At 40.2% G+C, this 12,188-nt stretch overlaps 1 protein-coding gene across 3 annotated transcripts in view; it reads right to left on the minus strand.

The window, feature by feature from the left end:
* Positions 1-12,188, minus strand: part of TNKS (tankyrase) — a 148,601-nt gene that overhangs the window by 102,253 nt on the left and 34,160 nt on the right. For all 3 annotated transcript variants that reach the window (XM_082051952.1, XM_082051951.1, XM_082051950.1), the window contains exon 3: positions 4,507-4,602. In XM_082051952.1, the coding sequence (XP_081908078.1) occupies positions 4,507-4,602 (96 nt within the window). The remainder of the gene's footprint in view (positions 1-4,506; positions 4,603-12,188) is intronic.

Raw genomic sequence — 12,188 nt, forward strand, 5'->3', positions numbered from 1 at the left:
AGCTGCTGGGTTTCTCGCACTTCTCTCTAAGGCAGCAGAACCCAGTGGCACTGTCAGAAAGGACAATGACCCAGATAAATGGTCCAAACCATTCTAGCAGCATCTGCCCTCCTTACCGTTAAAACTCCTTTTATACTAATGTTGATTATACAATTTCTAGAAGACAGAAGCTACACCTTGTCCAAATGATCTGATTTTGGAGTACACTATATTAGATCAACAAAAGGAAGTGGGGAGGAGGTTGGTACCACCCAAAAATGAAGTGCTGGTGTCTACCCAGAATGCCTTCAAAATCCTAAGAGTACCTGAAAGGAAAAACCACCAACCCAGAAGGAAAGAGTCTGGGATCTGAGATGGTCAAGTTGTAAAGGTGCCACACTAAAAATAACCCAAAGTAAAGTAATTTATTCTCTTCCTGCTAATTTTGAAATGGATGAATTGTACCTAGGATCCATTCTTCATTCTCTAAAGTTCAGTAAACTTTTTGTAGTGAAATATCAGATTTTTCCCTTCCTTGCAGGTAAATTATGCCTAGATGGCAGTTCACTTTAAAAAAATTGTGCAAATATATTTCAATAAATGGACTATGCTCTCCCCATTTTAATCAAAAAATTGACATAACAGATGAAAACATGAATCCTCATTAACACTTCTGGAACCTTCAATCATCAAGCTGTCCTTCACATCCAAAACACAGAAGTGAGAAATGTTCAATAGGACCCAAGCACTTTGTTTGTAAAAGACATTATTTCCATATTAAGTGGAAAGATCAGAGTCTTGTTTAGCTTTGAAAATTGATTCTAGTAACAAGACGTTATTTCATACCCCAAAAATCTTACTTCAATCTGAAGATGCAGCAGTTTCCAAACTTTTTTCATTTTGACCTGTTTCAAGCAAGTAATCCTTGAAACCAACCAACACCAATTTTGCAAAACCGTGGCATGGAGCTGTCAAGGACGTTATCTAACCAAAGTGCCTTCAGTCTTGCTAACAGCTTTGGAAACTGCTCAAGTATAAAGAATGACCATTCACGTAAAGAAAGCATTTCCAAATAGCAGATAATATGGGCAATTGCCAAAAAGGCATCACTGTATGAAAAATCAAAACAAATCATTCACAGAAATCATTAACAATATTGTTGGCTCTTCATATGCTGTGCAGGAAAGATATAAAAGGATATTAATGTTTAAATAGGCAATAAGCAGGGTAGGAGAATAATGAAGACTAATATGACTGCAAAAGCTCCCAAAGGCCCTGTTCTGGATGGGAGTCCCACAGTGCTATGTATGGCAATAAAGATGAGTCCCCATCTCAGAAACCACACCCCCCAAGGCAATTAAACTAAAATAAAATTAACTAGGATATTAATCTGATGTGTGTAACAGCTCTGTGGTTTAGATGCAATATGTTTTTGGAGTCTGTACTACCACTTCAGCCTAGAGAAAAAAAGAATTACAATCTTCTTCCTGACAACCAGATTCAGGAACAGCAAGGGATGCTAAGGAAGAAGAAGAAAAAAATATTCACCCCCTCGGTCATGAAGAGTTTGGCTCACACGAGTGCTGCTTATCTTGCAAAATGGGAAAAAAAAAAGACCGCTCTCCTGTTCAAGTAGTAAAAAGCAGATTCCCTAATTTTATATACATGTTTTTTTAAGAAGGTGGAACTGGGTGTTTAATTCCTATAAAATTCACTTTAACCTACAAAGAAATTTCCAAAGTCTATTTCCATAAAAATATTAGCCTTTCACTTGTATTATGTATCCTTTATAAAACACACTGTTTAAGAAAACGTTGCAAGAAATGGCTGCAAGTAATGCAAAAAAGTACTGCATGATATATCTTTCTGTAATTCAGGAGAAAAAGACACTCTACATTATTCTAGACTGGCAGACAGAAAAGAACAAATTACTGTGGATTCCGCATTTGCTGCCAGAACACCAGAAACGCTTTTTACACAGCAGGAAGGTTCCTTTTAAAACACATAGAGAATTCTTTGTCAAATTGAAAAAACTAAATCAATTTCCAACAAGTGTTCTGTTCACTTTTTCTAAGTTGGAGGTCAAAGACTATAATTGCAGTTCATTTGCAAAGTGATTAACACCAGTGCATGAACTTATGCAAATACTTGGTCAAAAAAGTAGTACGAGGAACCTTGTTCTCCAACAGCAGCAATGTGGAAAAGTCTATTATGGTCATAGACACTGATAGAAAAAGGAACCCAAAATGATATCATGAGATCAGCCTTGACATGCGTGCCATCTAGAGATGCAAATACAGCAACAACTATAGGTTGTTTTTTCAGAATCATTCTGGTTTTAAAAGCTCTAAATATGGGTGTTTCTAAAATCCCAGCATTCAACATTAAATACTGCAAATTAAGTTAATACATCCTACTCATCCTTAATCCAATAATACCTTTAAGTACTGATGCACCTAATTGCAAAGCATTGCTGTAGCTAAAGATTATCCCAAGCCAGATAGATCCTAAGAAATCCCTTAAGCCCCTTTCTTCAGAGGGATGAAGCAAGACCTGAAGGTAACAACATATGGAAAACGCACGAGAAAGCAGCAGCCTAACAGTGATACTAGAAAGCAGGGCAGCATCCAAAAAAATTAAGCTCTTAATAGAAAGCTTCCATTTAAATGGCATCTAGTGTCAGCTTTTTCAGTTATTCTGAATCATACAGCAGCTAAAGCCTGAATCAAACCCTGTTTACACAGCTTGGAGCTCAGGTGCACAGCACAGAGAGAGCCCAGCGTAGCCAAGAGCCACCTTGAGGACAAAGCTGATAACACCAAAAGCTGATTTTATTGCTGGGAGGAATAAGCACATACAAACACTACCTCTTGTTATGAACAATAAAACAAATAGCAGCCGAAGGGGCTCTGTGCATGCATGTTTATATGCGCAACTTGGTAACATCCACCAGCTGCAGAAGCTTCCACTCAATGGGTGCTCGTGTGCGAGGCATTAGAGTAAGGCCAGGGACACAGGGCACTTGCTGCACTTGGCAGGACACTCTCAGCAGGCTGCTTCTAATCTGCCTCCGCTGGTTTGCTGTGACACATTGCCCTCTCTGTCACCCAAAGCACAAGGTGGAGATCTAGTGCCCCGAGAACCCAGTGAAGCAGAGAGGAAGGTCTGTGATGGTGACTTCACAAGTCTCCTGCTATCCTCTGAAACTGACCTTAGGGTGCAGCCTGAAGATCTGCTCCCAGCCTGGAACCCCATTAACACCTTTCTGGTACCTTGATTCCCTGGTGCCCTTTCCAGCCTCAGCATCTGTACAACTGTACCCATTAACAGCCGAAAGTCAGATTAATGTGCCTAGCACAGCTAACATTACTGTAGGAACGTGTTTAAATTTGACACTGAGTAATTAAACAAAATCATATGTATTTAAAGTGCATTGTTCCAAAGGCACTCTCAAATCACTGCAGAGCTGTAGATAATTATGTAGAGCAGTCAGCACACTGGAAAAAGGTGATGAGGAAATGTTTCTGACAAAGTGAAGGGAGCTGGTGTGCTCTGAACATAATCTGAAGAAAGAATATGGGTGTTGCATAGCACATAACCTATAAATTAAGCTGTCAATAAAAAGAGAGAGAATATCAGAAATAAAGGCAAAGGAGAAAAATAGCTATTTCTTCAAATGAACCTCAACTGCTGAAACCCTTTCTATAAATCTAATTGTATATATTTTTAAATCAAAGATTACTTTGTTCTAAACATTATTTCCTAGATGTCAAAATCAGCACAGAGGACCATGTACTTCTCAATACAGATTTGACAGGCTATTATATTATACTTTTAATGCTTACTGGTATGCTACAACAGTTAATTTTTTTTTTTTTTTTTTTAAAAAGCTGTGTAAACCCAAAGTTGTATCTGTAGAATATTTTCATGAAACATACTGTTCATCAGCTAATGACCCTAAAAAGGAAAAGAATGGTGGGCAAGAAAGAGTTTTACATAAAATGACTAACAAGGAAGAGGAAGGAAAGGGTAGCATGTGAATCTGCAGCAAAATATAACGTAACTATTGATCTCTGCAATCATTACCAGGTCATCTTTCAGATCACAGGTACTTCTGTAGTTATACAAATGTCCTTGCTTGCTCAACAGTGAAGGTCTTAAAATAATCGACCTGATTTTTTTTTCTTTTTTTTTTTCTTTTTTTTTTTTTTTTTGCAGGGGTTTGGGGCTCCTGTTCAATCTGTATATTTGATAGCAATTAAAAAGAAAAACAAAACACAGAAACACAGTAAACAATGAATGATATAATAACAGAAAAATCATAGCATTAGCATAAGTAGAATAAGCAAACCTATAGCAGCATAGCAAACAAATGACAGTTACATCAATATGAAATCTGGTAAAAGACAGTTTTAAAGTGCTCTTACACAACAGAAAATCCAAAAAGGTAGAAGGCTCTAACAATGCTAAACTTATGCACACAAAATCAACTACAGGTAATGCTACTGAGAGATGTATGCCTCTTACCCGTGAGTACAGCTTTTGCTGAAGGGTCTGCCAGATCCAGCGCAGATTTCCCATCAGTGTTCCGAATGTTTGGATCAGCTCCGTGCTGCAGCAGCACTGTGCAGGGAAAGCAGAAACAGTATCTCACCTCAGGGATACAGAGATTATTTACTGTTAAGTGTCTCCTCGGCATGATGTAGGCATAAACACACATCGCACAATTTTATTTTTCCTTCTGCCTTTTTTTTTTCCCTTCTCTTTTTTCCCTCCTTTTTTTTTTTTTATCTTCTTTTTTTTTTTTTTTCTTTTTAAGCACTGCAGCAAAGGATGTTCTCCAGAGTAAGGTTAAGTTGGCAAGTTAAGATATAGTAAGATCACATGACTTCGCATGATAAACATGCACCCCAAATCTCTTGCAATACTCAGTTCTGGGTTCCTGCTGACAGCCAGCTGGGAAGCTGTGCGTTCACTGCCTCACAGTGGGAAATCTGCTGTGGAACCTGCTCCTGCCTTTACTACCCCTACTGCTGCTTGTTACCATTCCTCTTCCTTTTCCTGCTGAATATCCCCAGTCACTCCGCCTCTGTAAATCAGTAATACTCCAGCTCATCACTTGTGCACAAAATCATAACCACAGCATACCAGTTCGCCTTCAAGAAGTGTAACAAATAGGGTAAGATGTGTAACCTGGTACCCTGCAGTCTGGATGTTCAGAAGCTATTATTCTCATTGGTATTTCTTTTTTCTACTAAGCCTATGAACACATAAAAATTCAAGTACATAAAAATACTCAGAATGCATAGGAAGGCATTGATACAGTAAATTACCATCTAGAAAAGCTTATAAAAAAGGAAAGCACTATTTCACCTCTAAACTCTTTTGATCAGAAACAATGTAATAACAATGCAATTCAGGCCACCCCCTCCCTAGATCAAGGCATTTTCTACAGAACTGGAAAACAACATCCACAGCAAGGTTGGAGGCCTAACAAAAAGGGTTCCAGTTCTCCATTTTCACAAATGTTGTGCAAAATAAGCAGAACATATCACAATTTCAGAGCAACAATTACACACTTGGCACAAGTGTGAATACCAGGACAGCGTTCAGAGGTGCAGAGACTCAATGTCAAGGAGACAAATAATGAAGAGCAGCAGATATTTATGGTTGTTCATGTAACCATGTCTGTTGAGATACAGTGGGACTGAAGGAGTCAAGACAAAGAAACACTTGCACTTTTGTACCCTTGTCACTAAGGGTACAAAAACCACTTCACAGACAGGATTCTCCAAGAAAAAACGTAACCCAAGCCAGAACAAAAGTAATTACCAGTATTATATTACACATATCACTTTAATCAGCAAAAGGCTGAACTAAACTTTTTCAAAATTAAAATTTTAACTGTTAGTATTATTTATTCAAATCTCTTTTCTTATACAATTCTGACTTGATATGCTTTTAACATTGCTAAATTTCATATATTTCACCTTACAGGGTATGATGCTACCTGCTTGTCCGAAGCTGAATTTTTCCCGAAGTCTGATGCTTTAATGAAGTAAATTGACTTATTTTATGCTTTGCCAAGAAGGTGCAGTTGTTCCACATTTTTGAAAGAAGATTCAAATGGGCAGATTGGGATTTTCCTAGGAGGTTTTTTGTTTGGTGGTTGTTTTTTTCCCTATGCCAAGACAAAGACACCAAAATGGGGAAAAAAAAAATAATCAGCTAGCACGTGCTCAGAGAAGCTTGTTAAGAACACTTCTGAAGATGCCATCTGTGCTATATATGCTACCACCCCCGTCGAGATCTTACTCACAGACAGGTTTGACTCCGAGCCAGCCTCACAAGCCAGTCAAGCACACTCTAGCAGGAGGACTTTTTGCCCATTTTTTAAACACAGCAGGCAGTACAGAAAGTAAGTATGGAAAGACATGTTCAGTATATCCTGTCTCTGTTCTCTTGGACTATGCTAGATGAATGCTAGAGAATCCAAATACTGGAGGAGAGGGAAGCCATTTGTCACAAAAGGCATTAGGGTAAAAGCAGGACCCTAAAAGAGGGAACCAGGAACTGTCTATCAAGAGAAAGCAGGTGGTAGAACACAATGAAACGGTACAGGCTGGGTGAGAAGACAGTGAAGGACTCACATGGCAAAAACCTTGAGACAAGGAGCTAGGGGAAAGAACTGAAGAAGATGACGTGGCAGGGGAAAAGATAGCTCAGATAAAAAGTCCAGGAAGAACGACCAGTAGAAAGGAATAACTGGAAGTTTGGACTATCACGTGAAGCAAAGCTGAGGCAGGTTAGGGTACACGAAAGGTGATTTTGAAAAATGAGAGATAGCAGGTGTAGAGATGTCAAAGGGACCTGCAACTGCCTGAGCTCAAGGCTAAAACAGAATAATAGATTTTTCAAGTCTCTTAATTCTTCAGTCCTGTGCAAAGCAAACAAGAGCGCTCCTCTGCTACTTCTGCTGGCACACACAGAAGATGACAACACAGTACTCCTTTCAGCTCCTCTCCAGGCTAAAATGACAAAGGATAATGCAGCGTATCTAACCTGTTCAGTCATGCTAATGAACCATGAACAATTATGGCATGGCTTAAAACATGCTATTTCTGTGTCAGGTTCTTAGTTTTTAAAAACCTAGGGAAATAATACACTAAAAATTTACTAACAGTGCTGAAGTTGGTTGCCTGCAAATGCCCTGAATTAGTGACTGCTTGTGGAACATGCACCTGAAGTGGCCAAACTAGGTTGAGAAGAAGACCCTGTCAGAACTCAATTGCTGTAACCGTGAGACTTATCTTTCCTGTCTCTGCAATCACTCATCCTACTCTCCATACAGCCCCTCCAACAGCCAAGGGTATGATCCTGCAGACAGGTCCCTTATTCAGACCTAGACAGATCTACCCTGTGAAATCAATGCAGTAGCATCTTGGGAGGAGAAACCAACCATATAAAGACTGTATTAGGATGCAGATGAATAAAGGAAGTAAATTCAGGTCACAAAGGCAATCTTATATTTCCTCTATTGGCTACTTGGTTCTACCCTCTCCATACTTTTTTCAGCACATAATCTTACAAAAAGGTATCCAAGTGAGCAATGTTGTCATTAGCATGAATTAACAAAAGAGATCCAGCACTTGATGTTTAGCCTATCAGTGTAATGCAGCTGTACTTTTATACCCAGCAAACCACAGGTAGCTTTTAATTGAATGTTCCCTTGCTTGTTCAAAACCTTTAACACTTCAGCCCAACACAAAGTCTCTTCTAACCACAGGGTGTTTGAGATCTAGACACAGTGTGTCTCTCTAAATTTCCTTTTCAATGCACCAAGAAGGTGTAAAAATGTCAAGATATATCTCCTGTTTGAGCAAAACATTCCCTTTTTAATGAAGCACAACAGAATAAGCCATTCTAGCTAATCGTAGCTATTTTGGATTTCAAACACTACACAATTATTTTAGAGGATGGTTTCTGAGCAGCCTGGAAAAGAAATGTGGCAATAGCTTCTATCAAGAGACTACTGTTAACAGGCAAGCATAAGGGTAGCATACACACAAATTCACTCCTGGAACCCTGTTGATTAGCATATTTTGATATGCTGGTTTGTTTCTTCCAGACAGTGGGGACACTGGGGGGTGTTTTTTTCCTGTACTGCAGGCAGAGCCCTTAATCTAGCAATACCATTACTTGGCTATCCTTGCCTTCCTACAGACCATATTGTACTAATGGTGTAAAGAAGCCCTTCTTATAGTTGAATCTTCATATTGTACATGGCCATCAAAGTCCTGTAAGCTTTACTCTCAAACAAGCTCTAGACTGTGCTTGGTACAAAATTATATTTTTACCCTCACTGCAACTGACAAAATAGATCAGTTTCTGACCTCCACATACCATCTGAAATGGTTTATTTAATTACACTGCCATTAGACCCAGATCAGTACTAGAAATAAGAAAGGCCACATTCTTCCCACCAAATAAAAAAAAGCTACAGTACTGCACAGAGCATGAACTACAACAACTATTCATTACAGATTACCGCCAACTTGCTACAGCAGTATGAATGCTAAAATGAAACTCCTGGCCTACAGCCTTCTGGCATAGGGCTTTTGAACTGTGAAGCTAACCAACACTACCTCATTTGGCTGTCAAATAATAAACCCACCAAGAACAAACGTTTTTGCTTTTGGCAGTTTCAGCCTTCACATCTTCAACAGCAACGTATGGCAATACCTTCCCCAGCAGCTATACAGCAACAAGGGAGAAGTAAGGTTTACTAAAAGAAAAAAAAAAAAAAAAGGGGGGGGGGTGAGGGAGTTTGTCTACAGACAAATCATCACCCAAATACTTAGCCCTACCTCCTTCACACTGCCTCAGAAGGCCACCAAAGGAAAACATTTTGATTGAAAGACAGAAATATAATGTAAACAGAATAGGAATTTAAAAAAAAAAAAAAAAATCAATTTGGCTGCTCCAATATTAGTCACAATCAAAAGCTGGAGTATTTCTGTTGCTGTTTGTCTAGGCTCAACATCCACAAACTTTGAGTATATTTACAGGAATGCTGATAGAAAAGTTCACAGTTGTTTTTAAACAGGATGCACATTAAGTACAAAAAAGGTACATCCAAGCCTTTGACTGTTGAGTGAACCTTCCAGAAGTATCTGTACTTAAAGCTGCCTACTGCTTTTAGTTACATTTCCAGAATATTCAGTTCCTCACAGCTCTACCATTGTCTCCTCTCTCTCTACCAGTTCTTTTATCCCTGTGTCCCACTGCCTTGTGCTCATGGTCCCTTCCAGCTATCCTAGCTTCAGTATATCTCCTTTCTTCCCCCTTTTTCAACTTCACCTTCTAGGACATGACCTCCAAAGGTCCTTTCCAAACCATATTACTGTAGCTGTGTCTACTTACTCCCAAAGTATCAAGGTACAGAGAAAACAGCTTAAGAAAAAGCCCTCCTTTTGACTCACAACATATGCACTACCTTCCATCTCCCTAAAGGAAACCTTTAAAGCTGGCCAGTCTCTCACTAACTTTATGTGCCAGGAACACACACACCTATACCTCAGTACTAGTCCCATACAGGATGTTTCCAAGTTATACTAGACAATAAACAGAATGTGCTCATTTACCCCCACATTCTGAAAACACCTAGACAACACCCTGGAATCGAAACTATTAATTGTTTTCAGCCAATGCTAAATGCATCTTCTCCCTCAACTACTTCTACATGTAAATCAAACCACTAAGATCGAATATACAAGATACAGATAATAAAACTAACCCCATAACAGATCACTGATTAACTTTAATCGCTGAGCAGTCCTGATCTTGGCTGCATGAGTAAAAGTTTATATCCACCAGCCAACAGAACTGCAAGGTGAAAGCAAGAGGGGCCGTAATACTACAGGGGCTGCACACCGCTCTAAAGGTTTGAGTATCACTATTTAAGCTGATGACATTCATGGCCTCAAATGCCACTGCCAGCTCAGCTACCAGGAGTTGGAAAAAAGGAGAGGAGCAGGTCCTATGCTCTTGACTGGCCCTCTACAGTGAAAGCCATCAAAGCTGAATCTAGATAGGATTATGGACCAGAGAGGCTAAGCACACAGAAGAACTTAGTTCAGAGTCAGGGTAGGTTAGAGGCTATAACCAGGAATATCTGGAAGTACTGCAGGTGGTTTACTGGTAAGAAGAGATGATAACCAGGTGGCAGTTCTGGGATAGAAGGACAGGAATACATTTGGTAGAAGAGACCGAGAGAGAAAAGAAAAGGAAGAGCATGCAGAAGCAGCAAAGAGGAAGAATAATGGCAGGGTGAGCAATTAAACCCTAAGGGAACTCAAGGAGAAATACAATAGAAGACCCCATGAGTGCAGGTAGGACACATAAGGAAAAGTTGCAGAACACTGGATTTCCAGCAACTAAAGTATCTGCAAACAGTTTATTTCTGAAGACTTCAAAGATCTGCATTACCACAGCTGCTTTACAGGCTTCTATTGCTCAGATGGACAAGTAGAGTAGACTATTCCAGGCTGAGAGTTGCTTTGTCTGAGGCAAAGGCTAAGGACCTCACTAAGCTGAAAAATTACATCCAGCTAGTCTCAACATCCCCGGGTCAAATGGACTGTGCAGAACAGTGCTTAGCTTGAAGGGGAAAAGCAAGGGTCCAAACATCAAACTACAGGGCAATAAGGAACATCTTTAGTAGGATGAGAACAGACAACACTTCAAGGTAGAGAGCAGAAGAACACGCAGCCTTTATTCCCCCTTTCAATTAAAAAAGAATTATAAAGCTGGTCCCCACAGCAAAAGAAGCACTGTCACAGGCTAGAGTTTCACCTAGACCAACCAGGCTGGCAGAATCACCGCCCCCAGCGCTGTATTTCCCACCCTGCTTTGGGTTGCTGCAAGTGTTCAGTCAGGCAAAAAGGCAGATTAGAAAAATGATAACTCGCCCATTCCAGTTCATCATGCGATGACATTACATGCTCCGGTTGGCACAAGAAATGACAGTACAGGAACACGTGCCAGTGACATGAGTTGAAAAGGATCGTTTTGTTGTTCCAGTTAAGAGTATATTTAACATCCCTAGCCAAAGTCCTGGTAAGTCAATGCCAGCTCCAAGCACTTCCCATCATTTTATGTTTCCTAGTCCCCATGTTCAGGGCATCCCAGTTTCCCATTACCCCAGACAGCGGTTTTATTCCCAACAAACCAGCATGTTGGTTTTGTTCTTTGTTGGGGACAAACAGAGCAAGAGACAAATTAGTTGACCACAGTAGTACGAAGTAGATGAAAAGAAGCTTACAAAAGCAATGCCAGGCCTCGGTATGCTGAAAAAAAAAAAAAAATTATAAAGGGAACTAGAACAGTGCTCTCCAACTGCATAGACAGAAACAAGAGTTTTGACAGGAAGAGAAAGCAGCAGACAAGTTGTGGAGGAAAGTGATGGAGTTTTGAGCAACAGAGAAAAGCCAGAGACAGCTGATACACTAAAAACCAAAAGGGAAACAGCTGTGAAATAGCTCAAAGACATTAGGATGCATTGGTCTAGAAAGGTGACAGTCAATGACCCAGCTGAAGTGTCTCTATACCAACACACACAGCATAGGTAGCACACAGGAGGAGCTGGAATGGTATGATCTAATCACTATCATTGAAACACGGTGGGAAGGATCACACGACTGGAGTGCTGCAATCAACAGCCAGAAACTGTTCAGAAGGGACAGGCAAGGAAAGAGGAGCAGGCAGTTGCCCTCTATGTAAAAAAGATGGATTGAGTCCACAGAGCTGCCTTTGAAAAACAGCAATGAACAACTTAAGAGCTCATGGGTAAAAATCAGGAGGCAGGCCAACAAAGGAAACCTCATGGTTGATGTTTACTCGAGGCTGCCCAACCCAGGGAAGCTTGTTGATGAAGAGTTCTTACTCCAGCTACACGAGGCATCACACTCACAGGCTCTGATCCTGCTGAGGGACTTCAACCACCCTGACATCTGCCAGAAAAATGACACAAACTGTCAGCAGTCCAGGAGATTTCTTGGAGTGCACTGAGGATAATGTCTTAATCCAGGTGACAGCGCAACCATGGCAGAAGCATTACTAGACCTGTTGCCTACCACCACAGATGAACTAATTAGGGATGTCAAGATTGGTGGCAGCCTGAGCTGCAGTGGTCATGTTCTGATGGAATT

The sequence above is a fragment of the Streptopelia decaocto genome, assembly GCF_964273445.1.
Source record: "Streptopelia decaocto genome assembly, chromosome: 4".
Taxonomy (NCBI): domain Eukaryota; kingdom Metazoa; phylum Chordata; class Aves; order Columbiformes; family Columbidae; genus Streptopelia; species Streptopelia decaocto.